The sequence below is a fragment of the Mesocricetus auratus genome, unplaced genomic scaffold (genome assembly GCF_017639785.1).
Source record: "Mesocricetus auratus isolate SY011 unplaced genomic scaffold, BCM_Maur_2.0 Super-Scaffold_100013, whole genome shotgun sequence".
NCBI classification, from domain to species: Eukaryota; Metazoa; Chordata; class Mammalia; order Rodentia; family Cricetidae; genus Mesocricetus; species Mesocricetus auratus.
In genome coordinates, this window is record NW_024429196.1 from 2,045,290 (window position 1) to 2,068,678 (window position 23,389).

Below are 23,389 nucleotides of genomic sequence, written 5' to 3' on the forward strand. Positions count from 1 at the left end.
CCTAAACCCTTTTTTTCCTCATGCTGCTGTCTAGGTATTTTATCACAGCAAGAGAAAGGAAACTAGAACAACAGTATTCAGCAGAATGAATGTGGAGGAAATCCATACTAAATACAACTTCCTTAGTAACCAAAACCAAAACACCAAAACCACTTTCCACCTCTGGCTTAATTTTATTCAACTACTGGCCTTGTTTGAGCACCATTCCCAAGAGGGAGGCAAGCAGTGGAGTAAGTACCACAAGGCCTTACGGAGTTTGGAAAAGGTCTCTTCCATCTTCCACTGTGGTCTAAGGCTTCGTGCTGGTTAGTTTTTTGCCAACTTGACATAAGCTAGAGCCATCAGGGAAGACAAAACCTAAACTGAGGAAATGCCTCTATCAGTCTGGCCAATGGGCAGGTCGTCCTGGGTTGTATAACAATGCATGAGGTATAAACCATTAAGCACCATTCCTCCTGCCTCTGGGTTCCTTCCTTGTCTTCCCTCTCAATGATGGACTATAATGTAGAAGTATAATTCTTTCCTCCTCAAGATGCTATTAGCCAGTGTTTATCACAGCATAGAAACCAAACTGGAACAGGCTCTATGACTGAGATCACATTGCCTAGGAACTGAAGCCCAGACAGATGAGATCAGGGTCAGCACACAATGAATGATTGGTGGGGGTCTCACTAGTGCTCCTTCTCACCACTTGGCCTTTGTCTTTCCTGCTCTCTGCAACCTGCTATAAATCAGATATGTGGAGCTGGTGGAAACACACATTTGCTGTGATAAATAGCCATAGGTTAGAACAACAGCCTTCAACCCACACCATGACAAAAGAATCCTATAGGGGAAAAAATAACATAAAATAAAAGCTTTTCTGAATTCTCAATTGCTAAGGTTATTTGGCAGCTTCCTGCTTTTAAAAAAAAGCATGCTGGGAAATACTTATTTTTGTGGACTTACAATCATAAAAACAAAACAAACAATGTTTAAAAAATCTTTCATTTTAAAACAGACTTGGTATACATTAAGTAAAAGCTGTCACATGTTTATGAAAATGAAGTATACATATATATTCAGTTAATGAACTGGCCAGCAACCCATCTAGGGTCCTGTCATCATTTCACAGAACACACTGAGAGACACAAAGTATGGAACACAGAGACGGTAATGGAATGATACACTGCAGTGGTATGTGAATCCACTTACCTCAAGCTTGTGGGCTCGCTCCCTGCTTAAAGGCTCCAGAGGAAAACTCAGGTTGTTTGCCTCTGCCAGAGAACGAAGATCAAAATAATACTTGGCATATACGCTGGAAGGAACATTGATGTTGAACTGTAGCAATTCTAGGAACTGTCGCTCCAGCTCATTCCTGCAAAACAAAAGCAACTAATGGTCATACTTAGTTTCCTACTAGTAGGAATGGCTGCCAACCCACAGAAGACCAGACTCCAGAAAATTGTATGCTCCAGTTAACTGCTTGATTGAACACCAGGTATGCAATATTACCACCAAATAGGTATTAGAAAGCAAATCCACATGAGCTGGAGTCCGGAAAGATGAAGCCTGACTGAAATGATCACCAGAAACTGCTTTAGAGAGACTGGTGTCTCTAAGGACTGATACAGACAATGCTTCTTTCTACCTGTAAGGAATCCATCAAGAGCTGTAGGGACAGCCGGAGTCTCAGGAGCTACCTGAGAAGCTAGTGTCTGTAGCTGACGTCTATTCTCTCTCTCCCTCTCTCTCCCTCCCCGCCTCTCTCCCTCCCTCCCTCCCTCCCTCCCCCCCCTCTCTCTGTGTGTGTGTGTCATGCTCGCATGCTGTTTAGGAGCTTCCTTTGGGAAAAAAGCTAGGGGAAGGGTTCAATTTCAGCTCCAGCCCTTAAAGGAATTCCAGGAGTCTGGGCACTGAGCTGGGAGAGGGGGAACACGCTAAAGAAGCTGACAGAACTCTGTAAAAGGTCCCATGTGGAGTTGACTAGCGCTGGATATGTCTCCATAGTGAAGACAGATGTCTAGGTCCAACCATATAGCTCACTTTTATTTTGATGGAAAAGATGACAACAGAGTGAATTTTCAAATTTCAATCTTGAGGACATCTCACTCATCTTTCAAAGTAGGCATATTTGTTACTATTGTGGGAGCTGGTTCTGGTTTTGCCAGCACCCTGGGGTTCCTGATTCTGACCTTTGTACACAGTTCACTAAAACTGTTTGGTGTACTCGGCTTCTATTTGTCTTAGCCAGGACACCCAGTTTTCATACCAGCTGATTTTCTAGACAAGTGAAAGTAGATGTGAGTAGGGAGGGTAGAGCTCTGGTGGGAAGGGACAGTCAGAGATTGGCAAACTGTCACCAGAGGAACCCCCCTGCTAGAAGCCTGGCCTCACTTCCCAAGTTGTGAAGGTGAACTTGGGTGGGTCCTGTCCATCCTATGCACCACTCTTCAGACCTGCCAATGCAGCACTATCTTGCTCCCAGGCTAAACTGAGTCCCACTCAACTTGTGGGACTTCCTTATGGTATCAGAAGCTGCGACAATCATAGAGACCCCATACTTCAAAGTAGCTGAGGTAGAGGGGCTAAGACCTGAGCCACAGCCATTGGGTAAAGAACTGAAATTCCTGCAAACACACAGAATACTGATAGATGGAAGGAAGAAAAGCAGTCAGTTAAGCAAGCTGGTGATAGAGTTCTGACTGACACTGTTTTCAGGTCTTTTATTTGACCAAACAGAACAATCTTATTTGTTTCTGTATGTTCTTGTGAAAGGAGCTCACATGTACCAAATACACAGGATGTGCTGAATTTTATTTTCTTTAAGGAATTTAAATTAGTGTTATTTAGGAATTTCATTTTTAAACTTCAACAAACTATGCTTTACTTAATTGAGAGTTAATAAAAGTAATCCCAGTTGAGGGTGAGGCAGCAGCTTATGGGTCCAGCCTGCCTCCTGGTGAGGAACAGACATCACTGCAGAGCTTCTTCTAAGAAAATCTCTTCTCGTATCTTTCAGACTGGCCTCAAAGTGAGCTCCTATGATGGCACACTTTTGTATTCCCAGCATTCTGGGACTTTGATAGAGGAGGATCATGAGTTCGTGGCCAACCTAGCAAATGTGAACAAGATTTATAAAATAAAAATAATTTCCACTTTTGATTTTTCAACCCACAGAATGAATTTAAGGAAAGATCTGAAAGCTTACTGTGTGGTAAGTTAACAGGAAACTAACAAAAGACATAGGCTTGATGTATTTCCTGCCTTCATCTGGGTCATTCTGAGGAAACAGTTCTGATGTCAACATTTATAAGGAACACATTCCAGTAAATAAACAAAAGTTCCCTTTAGAAGTTTAACACAGGTTGGGCAGTGGTGGCACATGCCTTTAATCTCAGCACTCTGGAGGCAGAGGCAGGTGGATCTCTGTGAGCCTGAGGCCAGCCTGGTCTGCAAAGCTACAGAGAAACCCTGTCTCAAAACAGGGAAAAAAAAATTTAACACAGTACAGAAACACAACTGCCCTGGTGACATTTAGTTAAACTGAAAGTTGGGCTCAGAAGTGGTTATTCTCTTAAATTGGTCCCCTGCCAGTCTTTCTAGAGCACTGAGCTACTTCAAAAGTCACTGAAGTACACATCTGAAGGAGTCCCAAGAAGGTATTTCTATAACCATGCTCATGACACTGTGATTCACACGAATGCAATATGGAAGCAAGCACCAGGAAGTGACTATGGCAGGTGAGTGAGTAAACAAAATGGGGCAATGTATACAAAATGAAAGAGTATTCAGTCTTAAAAGGAGAATGATGACAGGTCATAAGATAGATGAATGAGTTCCAAGGACAGTTAGTTCCAAAAAGGTAAGCTTTATGTGATTTTACTCATGTGAGGTACTATGAGCAGCACACAGACCCACAAAAGATAGCAGTAGGCTGGAGGAGACGGCTGCACAACAGCGAGAATGCATTTATTACATGCCGAAAATCAAAGTTTCATGCTATGCATATTTTAACCACAAACTGTGTTGATATTTGCTTGTGGTTTAACAAATAAACCTTGCTTGAAGATCAGACTGTAGAGCTAGCCACTAGTTAGTCACAGAGGCCAGGCAGTGGTGGCATACACCTCTAATCCCAGCACTTGGGAGACAGAGGCAGGTGGATCTCTGTGAGTTCACAGACACTTTGGGCTACACTAGATTGATCCAGTCTAAAAGAGAGATAGAGACAGGTGGTGGTGGCATTCAACTTTAATCCCAGTACTTGGGAGTCACAACACACCTGTAAACCCAGCACTAGTGAGGTGGAGACAGGGGTGATATGACTGGGTGGAGAGAGGAATCTAAGGTGGGAAGAGACAGGAACTCATTGCATTCAGTCTGAGAATTCGTAGGGACAGGATAGCTCCTTTGATCTGAGGATTCAATAGCGGTAAGAACTAGTGGCTGGCTGCTCTGTTTCTTTGATCTTTCAGCATTAACCTCTATATCTGACTCTGCGTTTTTATTATTAGGATCAATTAGAATTCACACAACAACAAAACTAGACATCAGTCTCTTACAGAGGAACTGAGATTCTCTATGTCCTCACCTGCCATGTGACACACAGAAAAGTAGCTTGACTTCTGGTCATTTGGGATTCCCTAGAATATATATGAAAATGGCCCTTTAGGATTACTGTAAACAAAAGCAAAGCACACAAACTGCCAAGTGAAATTCTTAGGAATGTCTGAGTAGAGGCCACAAAGATGGCTGACTTAAAATCCTTAGAACCCAGTAAGAGCTGGGTGCAGCAGTGTACATCTATTTCCAGTGCTCCAAATGAAGCTGGAAAGTGGAGGATCCCCAGAAGTTCACTGGCCAGCCAGCCTGTTGTATACAGTAGCTAGAGGCAAGGAGATCCTGTCTCAAGGTGGAAGGGAGGACTGACACCCAAAGTTGTCAGATGTCTACACATGCACACAAGCTATAAATGCTCACAGAGCTCAACAGAGCCAGGCCTCGACATCTGCTTTCCCATCCACAGCAATAATCATTTGATCCTTTGGTGCTCAAAGCTGTCCTGTGATGGTTTGGCAACTACTTAATAGTTAGTCTGTAGTCTATGCCTACATGCACAGGATCAGGTTGGTATTGGAGTAGCGACTGTCTGAGACCCACATAAGTTTGAGGATGGAACCAACTACTCTTCCAGAGTTGCAGGCATGAGTGCAGGTTGGATGGATATGCAAACCCCATATTGCCATTCTCTGAACAAAGTGGGTCAGCAGGTACACACTTCAGAGAGATGTTTGGCTTGGGGATCCTGGGAACACAGCCCACTGCTGAGGAGACAGAGTTAATCTTTCTCTTGGCCCAGGCTCTGCTTCCAAGGAAGCCTTACTCCCACCACACTCCTAAGAGGCATTTTCTTTTCTCAGTCAATTGAATGGTATGTTCAGTTTTATTTCAGAGGACTCACAGAGCTTTAGTGCAAAAGACTGGGTCAAGGATTCATTAAAAAAAGGAAAGAAAATCTAAGGCTTATGGGTTCCACTTCATTACTCAAAAGAAAACAGAGCAAGATGATAGGGCTAAGGCCCTCTCTCTACAAATGTGGTTCAAGGCCACAGACTCCTGAGTAACTCCACCTTTCAATGGTTTACAGCCTATTAGTCTGTCAAGACTACTGTGACAAATGCCACAAGTAACACAATCTTCCCTCTATAGGAGGCTGGTACCTGTGGTTTCTAGGGCTTTCTGCCTTGTTTTACAGGTAGTCTTTCTCCTGGGTCTCCCATGGTCTTGGCCATGTTGTCTATTTCCTCAGGTTATCTGATTACAGAACACCAGCCATACTGTACCAGGGTTTACCCTATTGGCCATATTATTACTTCAAAGACCTTCTCTTTAAATGGTTAGAACCTCTTCACACAATTGTCATCTGGTCTCCAAGCTTCAAGTCTACCTCATATGCAGAACACATTCACTTCATCCCACCATGACCCATTCCAGTATTGCCTCTAAGCCTACAATCTAAATATGATCAAAATCAGGAATGCATGAAATTCCAGATGTGCCTTTTGAGATAGAATTCCTTCCTAGCTGTGAACCCGGAAATCTAAAGTTATTTGCCACTAAAATACAAGGGCGGACAGACACAGGATGGACATTCCCTCTGCAAAATGCAGAAATATTTTATCTAGAAGGAAAGGGATCATGAATTTCAAGCAAGTCCAAAACCCAGGAAGGTCAACTCTAGTCATCTTCCAGCTGAGATGAATCTTCCTGCGAGACATCCTGTTACTGGATAATAGCCCTACTTGGGAATACACACCTCCCTAGGGTTCAGGAGAAGAATGCATGTCTCCACCAGGCCTGTCTTGCCAGAACCCCTAAAGTCTGGCAATCGTACTTGGTTTTGTCCTGTGCCTGTGCCTTTTAGTTCAAACTGATGACATGACTAACTCAACCAAGTCCACCTCTGTAGCATATTGTCCATTTAGAATGCAGTGCTCTTTCTAGAGCAGCGGTTCACTTTTTACAATGTGAAAAGCCGAGAGGTTCCAGACGTTCAAACTTAATGTTTCATTCTTCATTAAGAACCCTTCTTTAGTTTATTTCTCCCCTCTTATATTTTACTCCGACAACAAAGTAAGAATCAAGCACATCTTCAACACTTATCTCAAAAATCCCCTTGGCTGAATTCTATATTTTACTTTCTACATTTTAGCTTGATGTCTCCTTTAAAAACTCTATCTCCAATTATGGCTACATCCTGAGTTTTATAGGTCAAGATTTGACTGTATAAACACCGAGGAGAGTTAATATGGCTGCTAATAATCAGAACCTGTCACAGGGCTGTGTGTGGGTCCTAGTCTTCATGCTGGGATATGCATTTACCTACAGGAAAAAGAATACTTCAAGCATGCTAAGGAAGACAGCAGCATGAGAGAAAGACTTCTTCATCTGCATCCTGTTAGTATTAGTATTGAGAAAACTAGTTAGTGTTAGTATTGAGAAAACAAATAATTTCAGTGGTCAGCTAATAGTAAAGTAAAGGAGTACCTGGTAGACTCAGGTAATTTAACAGATAACTGTAATTTTAGCATGTAACTCTGAAAGCATCAAAATAATTCAGTGGTACTAATACACCAAATCCTTGTAATGTCACAGTTTCTTAGCTACTATAGAAGGTAAACAATCAATGGGAATAACTTATGTCACTAGGTAATAACTGTACATGAAAATATAAACTGTTAACAGAAAAATCAGCTATACCAATCCCATTAATAGATCTATTTCTCAGAAGATTTAGTTTATCTCATAACCTTTAATAGATTCATATTTTTTTTTGCTTTTGAGATAAGGTCCAGGCTGGTTGGGAATTCATTCTATCTCTGAGTGCTGGAATTACAGGTGTGTACTATCACACCTGACTCTTCATACTGCCCTTATCAACTGAGCTCCAATGAGAGAAGTTTTCTGTATGCACATATTCTGTTACAGACAATTTTATGGAAAAGATTAATGAGGGAGAATTCAAATGGAAATAGAGCTCAATTAGAAAAGGGGATAATCTAAAACCTCAGACTCTGTGAACATGGATAATGGTGGCACTCAGCGTCTAGTTAACACATAATTTAAAATTGCATTAATCACATATGAGGAGAGAAACCTGTCCCCATGCCATCTCTTATGTCTTGGTATCTGGCTGGCCTGCAACTCGTAGATCCTCCTGTATCAGCCTCCCGCATGCTGGGATTAAAGGTATGTGCCATTAAACCTACTGAGCAAGTTTTAGTATCACCACCTTACATATACAGTGGACAGAAAAAATTTCCCCAAACATTTTTAGGGAGGGTCAAGCCAAGCTAGAATGTCCGAAGAGTTCTTTGGTCATGGTGGATCGCCATAAAGCATTCTATTCACTAATGCCCTACTAAGAAGAATTCTGTGACCTGCTTTCTTTTGTTCTGGATGGGGTAGGGAGAGGGGAGGTGGGACAAGACAGTTATCTTCTGGAGAATATACAGCTTTTCAGTGCACATATACACAGCACAGATTAACAGTCTATTCAAAATAAGAATTTTGGCTCTCAGAATAAATGGAAGGATCATCACATCTCAATAGGCTGCTACTTAGTCAGGAGAGAAAGGAGCAGACCTGATGGAGACTTGTAGTCTCCAGAGGCAGGTGAGGGGCACAGCAAGTCCATGAATGAGGTCACCTTCCATTTTCTTCAAGAGGACTATTGACATTCTGGCCTTGAACTCTGGATCTTCCTGTCTCTACCTCTAAGCATTGGAGATTGCAAGATTCTGTCACCAAACTTGGTTACAGTCTACGCTTTAGAGCCAAGTGTTCATGTGTATTTAATCACCGACATGAAGCCATCCAGCAGATGCTATATAATTTGATGAGAGTCAGCATGTGGCTTGCCTGTCAATGAGTCAGCTTGGTCACTGATAGGGTTCAAAGCAAAGACAGACATTGGCGTAAAAAAACAATTATTTTTCTTTTGATAAAATATGGAACACAGAACTTTTGCATGAGTACTACTATTACATGAGCCATAATGTTTGCAAATCATGAAGAAGCAGTGTTCTTTAATAAAACACTTACATGAAAAAACTCCAACCTTATTATTATATATAATTGCTTAAGACACTGAAGTCCAATAAAAGAACATATTTAGAGTGTGGTCCCAATCTCTCTTTAACAGATACTGAGGGCCCAAACCAGGATCCTAAATGTGCCAGGCAAACCATCTGAGTTCTAGCTCCAGTACCCAAAGAATTCTTTAAACTGAATTTCACCTGAATGAACTTTGGTCAAATTTTCTAGATTATGTGTGTGTGCATGGTGTGTGTGTAGAAAAGGACTTGAATTTCAAGAAAAAACATTTTTAAAATACATTATAAATAGTAGAAAGAATTTTGGCTTCATCTGCTCCCAAGAGAAGAAATATAAATTCTGGCTCTATTACTTACCCGTCAAGGAACTTGGGCATCCTACTTAATTCCTGGTGCTTCAAATCCATGGGGACAACACTAGCACTTATGGTTAACCACATGACATCAATTAACATACAAAAGCTGTCCCTTTGGGTCTAGGATGTATTCAGTAAATGAGCAGGAATACTACTGTTGTTGCTGTCATCATGCAGTACAAATAGCTTTTCATAAATGGTTATTAATCTTCACTACATCTGGAATTCTAAAGTGTTATTTTTACTCTCATCTTTTTTAGACAGGGGGAAATGAATTAAAAAATGAATATTCTGGTCTTCTTCATAGCCTAGAGACTAACACATAGCAATTCCCCCCACTGTCAGCCACTGTCTTGTTAATCTATATTGTCTCCTTTTCTTTTGTAAGCATATGGGTTCTAAGCAGTAACTGTATTTACAAGCTAGTCTCAGTTCAGCAGCTGTTTTTTTCTACATGGACACAGCTGCATAGAGAACTCAGGCAACTAAGTATACCTCAGGGTCTGAACTCATTTCCATTAGTACAAACAGGAAGGGTCAAACAGATGACATTCCTTGGCAGGCAACAAAGAGCTGGATGATATCAGAGAGCTAATGAGAGAATAGTTCCTAATAAGAAGCACTGGCTAGAGTTATGCGTTAAGTATTTGTCTCCTGTGGGTCAAAATGACAGTGCTTTAGAAGCTTCTCTCACCCTGAAATATGGTAAAAGATTTTCTCTTGGGAGATTGTCTAATAACAACATCCTGTTTTTCTTGCTGTGATGAAACAGCAGAGGTAGGTATCAGAAGCAGAGCTCTGAGGACACAGGGCTTCAAGTGGAATCGCAGCACAAGGTATCACTGGGGCAGGAGGCAGTAGTGGGGGAAGCTGATGAGGATCTGAGGCCAGCATGCCAAGGTGTCTATATCCTGGTGACTCTCACACACAGGCTGCATTAAGATTCTCATGCCAGGGCTGTTGGACCCAAGAATGTGACATAACTGGGATACAACTGGTAACCTCCTGTCGGAAAGTTCCTTTAGGAGCTTAGCTGAAGAGCTAAGCCAAGCAAAGAATGCTGAAGTGAGGATGATAAACCATGAGAGTCTTCAGGTGGTTGAGAGCTGAGTGCTTCTGGGACTTTGTGTGGACATCCTTAGCTAATAGTTCTCAGAAAAGCTAAGGTCTGATGCAGCTGGGCAATCATCACATGGCCCTGAGAACCAGATGGACAGCTCTCCCCATATGGAGGCTCCTCCACTGTTCTTGGGGAGAATGGCAAGATGAAGCTGGTGCATATCAAAGCCCAGGGAGGCATGATTGATTTCTAATATCTGGACTTGCCAAATATGCCAATGCTAAATGCAAACATTTCAATTTAGCTCCTGAGCTTCTAGAGTTAGGTTTGTTGCACACAGAGGAACATGGGCTTTGTTACTGGTCTCAGGCAACGCAGGAGCCCAAATACAAACCCCAAATGAATATTTACCAGAAAGTATTGCCAGTACATGTTCATGATCAGTGACAATGAGAAATACAGTTCACTATATTTCCACAGGTGGGTTCCCTGAGGGGCTTGACAACATTCAGCCAAATTCATTCATTCTATGTTGGGAGCCATGCAGCCTAGTCACTGATCATCATAGGACTACCTATTCAACGGGTTTCCTCAGGACAAAGCACCTGTGGAAACAGACTCTCACTTGGCAAGGACCAGGTCCACGTAACAGTGTAGGAATTTACAAAATTTGTGTAGCTTGAAGGCTCTTTCTCTCTCATTATATTGTTAATTCTTTGGGCATTTTTTTTTTAGCTTTGTCAGCCACACATGCAACAGCTGCAATTTTTCCTGGAAATTCTGTTCTTTTTTGAATATTTTCCCCTAACTTTCAGCAGGGGCTAATGTTTCTTAAATCTCTTATCTGTAATTACTAATCACAACTCCTAATCCTAGGAACTTCTCTGACTCAATAGAGACAGTTATATGGAAACAACACTTGGAACATTAACCACATCTCACAGTTCTGGAAAGGAGAGTAAGGAATGCATACACAGGATAGTGAAAAGACCTCAGGAATACACATAGTGCCAACTATTGAGAGAAAGTTTCCTGGACACCAAGCATATAGAATCCATGATAAGATCTAGTATGATCTAACAGGGAAAAAGCAATGTAAAACATGGGGTGGAGAGATCCATCTTTGCCATACACAGGAGTTTATACTGGTGGAAGAAATATGGTATAGTGAGATGGGAAAGAGTGGTTCTCAGAGTCTGCCTTTTACAGACAGATTGAGACATGGGACCCTCTTATAAAAAAAAAAGGTGGGGGAGGGACTATACAAAAGCCTCATGAAAGCACTGTTTGGGTTTGAACACGGTTGTCCTTAAAGCATTGTACCCATGTCTATTGCTTTTCAACTTTGTAACTGCAGGCAGCTGCCAGCTGACATAAGTGCTGCAAGAGCAGGATGCATCTTGGCTGACATTTAGTTAAGCCTGCAAAAATGCTGAACTCTAAAGATTTTGCAGGGGGTGGGAAAGTGTATTTGGGAAGCAAAATGGGAACAACAGGGACTTTCATAATTATTTTGATGTATTTCTTAAAATATGTATTTCTTAAAAGTAAAAAAAATAGGAGACAATAATAAAGTTGTTCATGTAACCCTGGTAAGAAAAACTGTTTAAAAACATCGCTTAAGTATAAATAAAGATGGCTTGGGCTATTCGGGGCCACTTGAGTGCAATCCATTTGGTGGTCAGAATTTTTCCTTGTGTCAACACCCCTTCCCTGCTTCAGGACCTGAACTCAAGCTGAAGATGAAACCCGGCAATTCTATACTGTACAGACCACCCAAAAGAGGCATGGCCTCCCTCTAACTCAGTCCTGAAACAGACTGACGCCCACACTTACATGTCCTCCACTGTGATGTCTTTCAGGATCTGGCAGTAGTCTACATTCCACACAGCCTGGTCATCCCACACCTTAGAGGCCAGCAGGATTGCCCCCAGAACAATGCGCTTCCAGTTGGCTGGACAGATGTCAATCTCTGCATACGTCAAGAGCCTTTCAAGGTATACCTGAGGAGACACAAGGAAGACAGTGCTAAATGCCTTCAGTTTTCTCCTCCACCCAAGGTTAAACTTAGCATAAATTCCATCACAACAGTCCTTTAGTAGGGGTTACCTTGACATACTTATTTCTTTATACGAATATCTGCTGTAATCACTTTTAAAAAGTCTTGAAAACTTCATTTATATGAGCAAGCAAATCAAGGATAATGACAAAAACACATCAAATATACAGAAAAAAATCATTGAACATACTTAAAATATGATCTAAGATATTTGTTGTTTTTTACCTATGCTTTTTTCATTTACTGAAAATATTTTTTCTCACAAACTATATTCTTATGACAGTTCCCCCTCCCCCTACTCTTACCAGTTTCTCTCCACCTCCCTTTACATCCAGATCCCCTTCCTTTCTGTATCTCACTAAAAAACAAGCAGGCTTCTAAGGGCTACTAATATAAAATATAGTAAGATAGAACAAAAACTAGCACGTTGGAATTGAACAAAACAAACGAGAAGGAAAAGAGCCCAAGAAAAGGCATAAGAAACAGAGACCCCTCATTTGCATACACAGGAGTCCCATAAAACACTAAACTAAATGCCGTAACTGTACCAGGAATACTCATTTTTAAAAGGCTGAAACGCCTAGTGAGTTTTACTAGAATTAGGCTGGAGGTCACATGTTGAAAACGTAGCTGATCTTGTAAATACTGAGGTTGGCATAAATCCCAAAAGCTACAGGTCAAAATATATTCTGACACAAAGAATGTAAAGGATACAAACCTATGCATTTTTTTTATTTTACCTATAAGGTACTTTACACTTGATCTTAGCTCATTTTCAAGAAGTCATTGACCTATAGAATACTTTTATTTTAAAAACCTTTTCTGTGCATGTATGCTGTGTGAAGACATGTTGTGCTACACAGGTGGAGGGCAGAGCACAGCTTTATGGAGTTAGTTCTCTCTGTTTCCTTTTTGTGGGCTCTGAGGATGTGACTTGGGGTCTCCAGGCTTGTGCAGCAAGTGCCTCTATCTACTGAGTCACCTTGCTAGCCATTATAAGGTTTTGTTTGTTTGTTTGTAAAGACTGGATAGTACAGTTATATCTGATGGGAATGTTAAAAGTCATAGAGCCAGCACAGCTGCTTGACAAAGACCTAACAAAGCTGAGTTGCATGATGGTCACTGTGCCACTTTTGGTTTTGATCTTCACCTGTTGCATACTTGGGAGACTTTTAATATTTGTACAATTTGGGGATATTGGATTGATGGAAATTTTCTTATGAATCATTATGCTTTCTCCCAGGGTTCTGTTTCTAAGCTTCCCCCGGAAAGTTCTGAACATACCACCCCTCCCACCTTTAGGTAGATATGTTTATCTACCTGAAGGTCTTCCTTATGTCTTGGAGACTGTAACACATGTAAAGAAGCCTGGTCTATTTATGAGGCTGTGAGTTATTCTTGAAACATCTGTCCCTGTACTTATTCAGGAACAAGATAATCAAAACAAAGTAAACTTTAATAGATCAACAAGATTCGTTGGGCTAGGGGAGTTGGCCACAGATCAGATTGCAAGCCTCTTTACATTATACACAGGCAATTATGTGGCATTATAGCAACAAAGCTAGATTAGCTGGTTACCTCTGCCCTACACAGAGATTTATATTGATGGACAAATAATGATGTTAAAAAGATCACAAAAGAATGAGATATCAGGACCTCCATTTCTTAGAAAGGTTAGCTCACTCTGAAGGAGAAAGAAATGAAACTCAGATACTCAATACTCTTAAGAACTTGCTTTCTAAAACCTATAACGATGAAAAAAATATATATTATTTGTATAGTCTTAAATATTTACAAAATGTAAAAATGCCACATGTGGAAAAGAATATGCTAAACACATAAAGTGCAGCTCACATTCTATTTAAACAAGCTTCCTCAGTAGGTCAGAGATTTTCTTAAGAAAGGAAAGCCTACACCAGATATGGCACTGGGGGCCCTCGGGAAAGGCTCAATTTTGGCAAGTTGTTTAGAAATGGGACAATAGCAAGGGTTGGCATAAGTATTAGATGAAGTGAAAAGACAAGACACCGGGCAGAACCAGAGAGACTAAATGACACCAGACCACAGGGGAATGAGGGTGCTCACCCACCAGACATAAGTACAGATTCCTCTGAAGGCACTATGCTACCCCTGAGCCTCCAGGTGGCAGCACTGACTGATCAGGGTCAGAGAGGAGCTTGGACAATACCACGAGCTCGAAGTAGCCATTGAAGGAAAATAATTAATTAGGCTAAAGAGAGGGACAGTGTTTGATATGGGGACAATCTCGAAATAGTCCAGACACTTGAGGAAATGACCTCAAAGCCACCAAAGGTAGTCACCTTGGAAGTACCCAAGGCTTCTGGACTGTGCAGTTGGTTATATACAGTCCTTAGAAACAGCAGGTAGCAGAGCGAAGAGGCTATGTAAGGTGCCTGCAGATCTGCCTGCATGCTCTGTGTCTAGGATGTATCAAAAGAAGTCCCTACATTGTGAGCATGCACAGCAAAGAAGACAGGATTGAGCTATAACGCCCAGTCTGTGTAGGCAGAACAGACCCAAGGCCTGAGGTGAAAATCAGCAGAGGTGGAAACTGGGGACAGGATGACGGGGCAGAGGCTCCTTCTCTTTGCTGGGCTCCCTCCTGTATGAGGAATGCAAGGCTATTCCACATACTTTTTAAGTACCCAGGAAGAAAATGGAATTTCTGCCCCTCATAGTGACCAACAAAACAAAAGTAAGGAGCGCGGGGTGAGTGACAGGGAAACAGTGAGTAAAAGCTGGGGATGGGGTGGTGGGGTGGAGGTGAGGGTGGAGAAGGGAAAAGAGAAACTTCCTTCTGGAAGTGCAGCCTTGGCTCCTTAAGGAAGTCAAAAGTCAGTGAGGCAGAGTTCCTGGGCCGGCTTCTCTAGCAGCATTCCTCTCCTGCCCCCGAGACAGACACAGGGAAATTGTTCTACCCAAAGGTGTTGGGAAATCAAGTGTTCCCCACTGCTCCTCCCACGGATGCAAGCTTTGCCAGGTATGTGCAGAATAAGACAGAATAGGATCCCTGTTCTGGTTTTAGTGATTCACTAATAGCAATTTTTAAGGAGATGTAGATTTTTATGACTGTCTGATACCACATGTTACTCAGGATGAACTGGGTCACATACACTGAATATAAAGGAAAAAAAAACTGTTAAGGAAAGAAGCATCTTTCTGCTTCTTTGAGGCAGAGTTTCACTGTGTGGCCCATGATGGCCTGGAATACACCACACAGCCTAGGTTAAACTTGTAATCCTATGTTTCCAGTTCCCCAGTGCTGGGACTATAGGCACAGTTGTATGCCATCACACCCAGCCATGAGCTAACATTTCAGATTCCTAATCGTTAGCAAATTGTGATAAGAGACCCTGGACTTACTGAAGTAGTAAAAATTTCTGACATATCTCAGGGGACTTTGTCTTTTTCCTCTTTCTTCCTACAGTAAACCCTAAGCTCCTGATGACAAAGGTTCTAAGGCACACTGTGTGGCACTGCACAAGGCAGAGTGATGCTACCAAAGTGTCTGTCTTTAACACACCCTCAATCCCACATGAGACAACCATGGATAACATCCATTTAGAACTGTGAGCAACCTCAGTGGGACAGGAATACTACAGGAACTTTAGTGAAAGAAGATTCAGCAGGAAGTTAATAGGGAAACTGATCATATTCCATGGCATTCAGAAAAGTGATGGGGGAAGTCCTTCTGTGTATATGTTGTCTTATTGGTTGATAAATAAAGCACTGTTGGCCATTAGGGAAGCAAGATGGGTGGGACTAGGAGTCGACGAAGATTCTGGGAAATGTAGTCAAGAGTTGGGGGTCGCCATGTGATCCCAGGAGAAGAGGACAAGTCAGGAAGGCATCCTCAGAAAGATAAGTTCTTATAAAAATATATATTAGTAATTATGGTTTAATAATTAAGCCAGAGCTAGCCATTAAGAAACCATAGCAAATGGGTAATATAGTGTCTCATGAGTTATTTAGGGGCTAAAGCAGCAATGGGACCCAGGCGGGAATCCCACAACAGGAAGGAACTGAACCAAAGGAGGAAGCTAAAGCAATGAGGTTTTGAGGGGGCAGCTCAAAATAACAAATAACTCATTCTTCTGAGTTACCCATAAGAATCAAGAGGCCATCCCGGGAAGACTAGGAAATCAGGAGGCAGAGCAAACACTGCTCTACACGAATCTTTGTGGCTGGCTCTGAGGATATGTAGCAAGGATGAGAGTCTGCTGTTGATTATACCAATTAAAGTTACTCAAAAGTTCAGAAACAACTTTTGGATATCCCAATTTTAAATGGCATTTATCATACTGGAACATCAGCAGTGAGGTAGTATTTTAGATCATGATTTTTATTTGTATAAAAATAAACAACTGGGTGGACCAGGATCATTTTCAGCTAGACATCATGGGAACTTGAGGTTGTAGTTTCTCAAAATTTGACAACAGACTCTTGCCATTTCCACAAGATTAGAAGTCATGTAAAACTATACTGAGAGCAGAAAACAGAAACTGGAAATCCCTAAGTTTCTTAGTTCATAGAAACTTGAGGCAGGATGCAACACTCTTCTACATCATGCTATATGTTTCTGTGCACTGCAGTTGGGTTAATTTCTGCAATGAAATGATTTCCATTGGTTCAGGCAGAAAGGTGTCTATGAAATTTAATTTTGAGTTAAAAACCTTAGTTGATGTATACTAATAACTCATTAGGTATTGTCTGACAAGAATCAACATGTTTTATGGCATGTTACCGATATCCTTTGAGGGCTTACTGAAGGAAGGAGACATTGCTATAACATCATCATAACATGTTACATGTCAGTAAAGCAGCAATTCCACCAAGGAGATAATTACAGTGAGCAATTCTTACTAGCATGTAATTTAGCAGAATTTGTCAGTAGCACCATATTTGGGGGTAAATTCCCACTAGTATATTTTACTATGCTAACTAAAGTAACATTCTATTGATTTTCATGAACAGTATCTCCAGACAGTGCGAATGATACTGTCCAGTTAAAACCTCCTATTACAGTCATGTGAAAGACTGTCCTAATCCATCTCTAGACAACACAGGTTAGTGCCAACTGTGGAGTCATATAGCACTACTCTGCCAACTGCAGACAAAAGTTTTCAAGGGCATTTTAGGGTGGAAGAATGAATGAAAACTCAAGGACATACATAAACAAAGCTTCAACAATGATGGAATTATTCTAATCTGAATTTTAAAAGTTATGTGAGGTCAGGCATATGGTTGGAATTCAAATGACACAATTTCTTTTTGGGTGCTAATCCTGCAGTCTTATAACTATTTGGTTTAACCAATCAAAGATGGCTTCAATAGGACCTAGGTCAAGAGTACAACATCAGCCAGCAACAAAAGTTGACAGTTTCATTCCAATCCCAAGTATATCCTAATTCAGATGTCATCATGTTTATTTTAGGGCATGAGAATTATTATCCAAACTCTCAGCACTCATCAGTTAGATTCTAACTTGTGACCAAGAAACAAATTATTTGAAGGGAATAATTACAGCTTCCTGCTTATAAAATTTCTATAACTTTTCCACTTGGATTTTAGTACTTGAGGCTATAGATTTTTTTCAGCAGACACTCAGGATTGCAGCTCAGTGACAGAGTTAATGTGTTAGCATGAATAAGACTTAGATTTGGTCCCTAGCACCATATCATCCCCACTTCCTGCCTCTCTCTCCCGCTTCTTCATTCCTCTCCACCCCGTATTTCCTAGGATTTTTGTGTTGCCTAGTCTGGCCTTGAGCTCCAAGGGCACAAGTGATCCTCCTGTCTCGGCCCTCCCAAGTATCTAGGACTACAGGTGCATCCACCATATCCAGATAAGTTTGTTTTTTTAAAGCCTTTTAGCTCATGGCACTGTATTACAGAACAAGTCTGAAAGTCTCTGCGGGTTCCCTACAGTGAAAACGGAAACATTGCCTTTATTTAAAGTCTTGGAGCTTCTACTGAAAGTTGAATGAACAAGCATTAACTAAGATTCCCACTTAGAAGTTTGGTTCCATCTGCTCTTTCAACACTATTTCTATGTAGCAAAGAATGGCTACTAAGAAAACCTCACACATGATGAGAGTACAGGCACACATACAAACTTCTTTTGTATTTATAATCAGAACACTATTTTTTACTCCTTAAGGGCACATCTTTGTAGTGCTGTAGAATGTCCCAATAATCTATGAGGTATCAGGAATAAATGAAACAACAGGAGAGAGGCATATACAATAGTGAACACAAGCAGGTTCAAGGTTTGTCCTTAGCAGGGGCCTGCTACCAAGGCTGGCCCTCAGCTGGCATGAGGGGACTCACATGAGTCTTAAAATGCAGGCTTCCATATCAGCAAAATGCCCTGCAGACACATTTATGCAAAACAAATCAGAGCTAGTCAGTTATACTTCATATATCTAGGCCATGGTTGGACGTAATTCACTGACATTTCACCTCATCCTGGATGTATGACTGACTACATTCTGTTGTCATTAAGATGATAGTGGGGAGTGAACAAACAGAAACTAGACATTTTTAGAGGATGTTCTTGGTCCACACTACCTTGCATCAGCCTGAAAATGTCAGTACTGATAGCACTGACTAGCTTTAGTGGGACTTCATACATGACTTTGGAACACTCCACACTCCCAGGACATTCATCCTCTAGTCTCACAGAAGACACAGAAACTTCCACAAGTTTACCCAGGGTCACTTGATAAGAGTTTGCTGTTGACACTCACCAGGGTGACAATGGCACATTCAGCTGTCAGCTGAGCAGCACTGAAGAGTGTTCGAACGAACCGGTAAATCTGCTTCTGCTCTGGGTTGTGTTTGTCATAATCTGGTGGCACTTCGGATTTCTAGAAAAAAAAGAAGTTTTCTGATGACTGCCACTGAACAGGAGCAAGAGACAGCTAACTAAATCATCTCATGAAACACAAGGAGGCGATTACCGAAAGAGGGTGGAGGTTTTCATCAAAAATATCTAAGAGCATCCTTCCATCTGGGTCCCTGGTGAGGAAAGCAATAGAAATCAGAGTTTACTTTCTGAAGAATAAATGCCATTCAAAAAGAAAAAAAGCACATTTCAGTTCAACAGCTAGAAACTGCTAAATTTAAGATAAACTGATGGTTATTAATAAATAATGAGTCATTTTTCTCAGGTACAGCATTTAATCATTTTTTGTTGTTATTGAATCCACAGACACAAAAACCTCTAGGTGAATTAAGCAAAAATGTTTGCTTTAACTAACCTTCTGCTTTTTTTTTTAAATCTCATGTATTCCACTGATTTTACTATTTTCCACCTTCCCTCTCATGAACCCTTACCTAATCTAAAATGATTTAATTCTAACCCTTTTTTCTGACTGTTAATCATATGGTGGTTGATATGGAGCAGTCTGGGGGCAAAGGGGCATGAAGCAGGGAGCACAGATCAGTCTTAAATGGTCACAACACACACTGATAATTCCAGAAACTAAGGAATTGAATTTGAGGCATTTTCAGCAGCACTTACCTGTACATAATCATGTGACTGAACTATAGCTTTTGTTCTGAACCCTATATGCACACTGTACCTTGCAGCAACACTGCCTGAAACACCATGCTGGGACTTGAGACTACTGGATTTCATGAACTGCAATATTTTTACTGTACATACAAAGGTATCTGACCTTATAGAAGCATACAGGCTTAAATATATATATGCATTTTAGTATTTTTCTACTGTCATTACCCAGCATGGAAGCATAAAAAAACGAGCATCTCTGGATTATAGTGTCTTAGAATATCTTATCTTAGAAATGCAATTTTTGAGTTGTTGACTTGAATTTCATAAACTCAGTAACTCTGGTATGGGAAAGAATACAATTTCCAGCAATTTCTGAAATGGCCCTAAACATACTTCTACCGTTTTGGGTCTATATGTGAAGCAGCATCCTCTTTATAAAAAATTACAAAAGTAGCAGTAAATCCAGAAAAACACTCAAAAGTCCCTGTATCCTAGAGTATAAATATTCAGCTAAGATTTCTTCATGTAAAATTAAACAAGTACATCCATCTTACAAGTTTGCAGTTTTGGTTTCCCTTTTAATAAATGGCAAAACTATGTCTTACACTGTAGTAAAGTTCTGAAATCAGCATATGTATAGTTTGTTTTATAAGCCAGAAGGGCCGTGAGTGGAACAATGTTTAGAAGAACTAGATCTTAGAGTACACAAGGCTGCCAGCCATGGGGTTACATGTAGCAAATAGGGTTGTAGCCTCTGGCACACATAGTACCTTAGGATGTTGACTTCAGGTGTACAGTATTTTGGGCTGCTAGCCTCAGGTTCATACACTGCTTTGGGTTACTGGTATGTGGTTCACACAGCACTTTGGATCACAAGTTTTCAGTCCTATTTTGTTTTTCTATTGCAGTGATACGACACTAAAAGTACTTTGTAGAGAAATGGGACCTTTGCCTTACAGGTCCTGATCACAGTTGATCACTGAGTGAAGCTGAGGCAGAAATTCAAGGCAGGGCTATGGAGGCAGAGACCATGGAGGAATGCTGCTACTGGCTTGCTCTTAGTGGCTTGCCTATTTTGATTTTTTTTTTTTAACCTAGGACTACCAGGAATGGAAATGTCTACAGCCAGATGGGCCCTCCCACACCAACCCTCAATCAAGAAAATACCCCCATAGACCTGCCTATAGGTAATCTGATAGAGGCATTTTTTTTTCAATTGAGGTTCTGTCTTAGCAAATGACTCTAGCTTATGTCAAATTGAAAAAAAACCACTCTCTGTGCCTTAATTTCATTATCTGTATAATGTAAATGATAAAAGTAACACTTCTCATATCTGCTATTTAACTACAAATTCATGAAAGACTAACAAGAGAAATCAGAGCAAGCAGTTAATAAAGGTGCTTGTTATTAACATCTATAGCAAAACCAACCTTGGAATGTATTTCACTGGCAGAGGGCAGGCTTAACATTCACAGAACTCTTGGCTCAATTCTTAGCCCCCAAACAAGAGCCAACAATCTCTTCAAGATGCTTATGGAAAGTTGGTTAAAAAGCACATGTGAGTCTCACTGCTGGTCTAACATGTAAGCCCAGTGTTTCCAAGTTTGAACTTGTACCACAGAAAGGATAGGGCAGAATCTGCACTGCTCCTGTTAGCCAGGCTCAAATGCCAGAGCTGCACTACTTGCCTTCATCTAAAACTCTCAGAAGCCACAATGCACATCAATCACAATCCCAGCACAGGAAAACCGTGGCAGTACACACCTTACAGGTGTTTGCTTTGCACAGCTACGTTTCTCTAATACTGCTCATCCATGTTGTACTCAATGGCCCCACAACCCTCTCCTCATGTGTGAACAGCCTGAGTAATTCTGAGGTCTGTCTTGCTGTTTGGTGGCCCTTCGAGTCCCAAAACTAGTTTTGCACTTAATATTACGTCTATAGACACACATTAATTACTGAAATGTGACTGGGTAATGGTCTTTGTGCCTATGAAAATTAAGAGGGTGCTTTGAAAAAGCCCAATAAAAGGAAATAACTGAAAAGAAGTTTGGTATATTTTATGGTAAAAACCTGAAATAATTTATACTTTGTGCTCTGCACAGGCCTTTCAGATTCCTCACTACTGGGGAAAACATTTTCGGGAAGGACAAGTTACAGATATGGTTTAATGCCCCAGACCTGAAGCAGAAGTCTTGGGCACTAAATTAAATTAGCAAATAAATGAATTACTACATTTTTCTTCCTTTAAATGTTTTTAATCATTTTTAATTATGCCTGGGTGTCTCTGTGTTTATGTACTTGTGAGTCCAGAGACTATGCAGAGGTAAAAGGCATCATATGCACTTGGAGTTGGAGTTTGTGAGCTAGGAGGTTGTGAACTGCCCAATGTGGGTACTGGGAACCAAAAAGCTCTTCTGCAAGAGGACTGAAAACTTTTGACTACTGAATTTTCTCTCCAGGACCTATTTCCATCTCTTTTTTAAAATGTATGAATGAGTGTATCTGTGTGTGAGAGTATGCCCACATGTGGAATTGCCCTATGGAGCCAGAAGAGGTCATCATATCTTTTGGAACCAGCAATAATTGGCCTTTTCAAGCTGTACAATAGGAGTGCTAAGAGCCAGACTCCAGTGTTCATGACTGGGCAGCAAGAACAACTCTTCAATTGCTAGCTCACCTTTTATATGCACCTTAAATACTTCATTTTAAAAAATTTGAGGAATATTTAAAAAATCCAGTTTTACTGATTTTTCAACTAGAACAACTGCAAGATACACTTTTATTAAAGAGAAACTCTATCATGTTTTGTCAAACTGCATTTCCAACTGAACTCAAACTAAACCTAACATTTTATAAAACACAGAGTGCTTAGTTAAGTTATACAGAAAATAACCACTGAAGAGTAATCTGAGCTTTCTTCAGAAGTCTGCTGCCACTACAATCACCATATGTAGTGCTCCTGGTTCAGAAGTAGTCTTGCTCTTCCCTGGCACTCTGGTGCATCGACCTTTACAAGGTCTATCAAAACATGAGTTAACAATATAAATTCAAGGCTAAAGAACAGGAAAAACAAAGCAAGACAACATGTGCTACTTTTAGCACAGAATTAAGTGTCTACATACCTGTTTTTGATGTGGTAATATATCGCAAGAGCTACACTGTAAAATAAAACACAGGAATTCAGTGTTCCATTAACACACTCATCATTTCATGTAATAGGCATAACCAGGCAGCGATCACCAAATTTAATTAAAAGCCACACAGTCCATCTGTAAAGTCCCATTTCATTCACAGTGTGTTGATCAGAACATACTCCACATTAAGTCACTCTGGTAATTACTCCCAGGTATTGTGAGATTATTTTGGAAACAATAGGATGACAATGGGAAGTTATAGCTTTTCTATCAGATTTTTAGCTTTCCTCACTTTTAAAATTCAGGTACTACATAAAACTGCGGCAAATTAAACCTATTTAAAAATCTCCAATTCACTGCCAATGAGTTAGCAAATTATTAATACATATTAACTATATATTTGTGTGTGTGTATGAGTAGCACAAACAGTGGTTGCTATTCCTCTCACACACCTTATTGGCAACCTATGCACCACAGCGACTCATTTTCTGAAGTGGTGGTGTAACTTCACCTAGAGCAATGTCTTAAAACTGTTTAAGCTGCCAGGCGGTGGTGGCGCATGCTTTTAATCCCAGCACTTGGGAGGCAGAGGCAGGCGGATCTCTGTGAGTTCGAGGCAGGGCTGGACCGACAGCCTCCAA

The 23,389-nt window shown here is 40.8% G+C and overlaps 1 protein-coding gene across 2 annotated transcripts in view; it reads right to left on the reverse strand.

Moving 5' to 3' along the window:
* The window catches only part of Ccny (cyclin Y), a 134,744-nt gene that overhangs the window by 6,082 nt on the left and 105,273 nt on the right, over positions 1 to 23,389 (reverse strand). For both annotated transcript variants that reach the window (XM_005083449.4, XM_013123078.3), the window contains 5 exons: positions 22,737 to 22,772; positions 19,055 to 19,112; positions 18,842 to 18,961; positions 11,850 to 12,016; positions 1,195 to 1,357 (listed from right to left, as the gene is read on the reverse strand). In XM_005083449.4, coding sequence (XP_005083506.1) covers positions 1,195 to 1,357; positions 11,850 to 12,016; positions 18,842 to 18,961; positions 19,055 to 19,112; positions 22,737 to 22,772 — 544 coding nt within the window. The remainder of the gene's footprint in view (positions 1 to 1,194; positions 1,358 to 11,849; positions 12,017 to 18,841; positions 18,962 to 19,054; positions 19,113 to 22,736; positions 22,773 to 23,389) is intronic.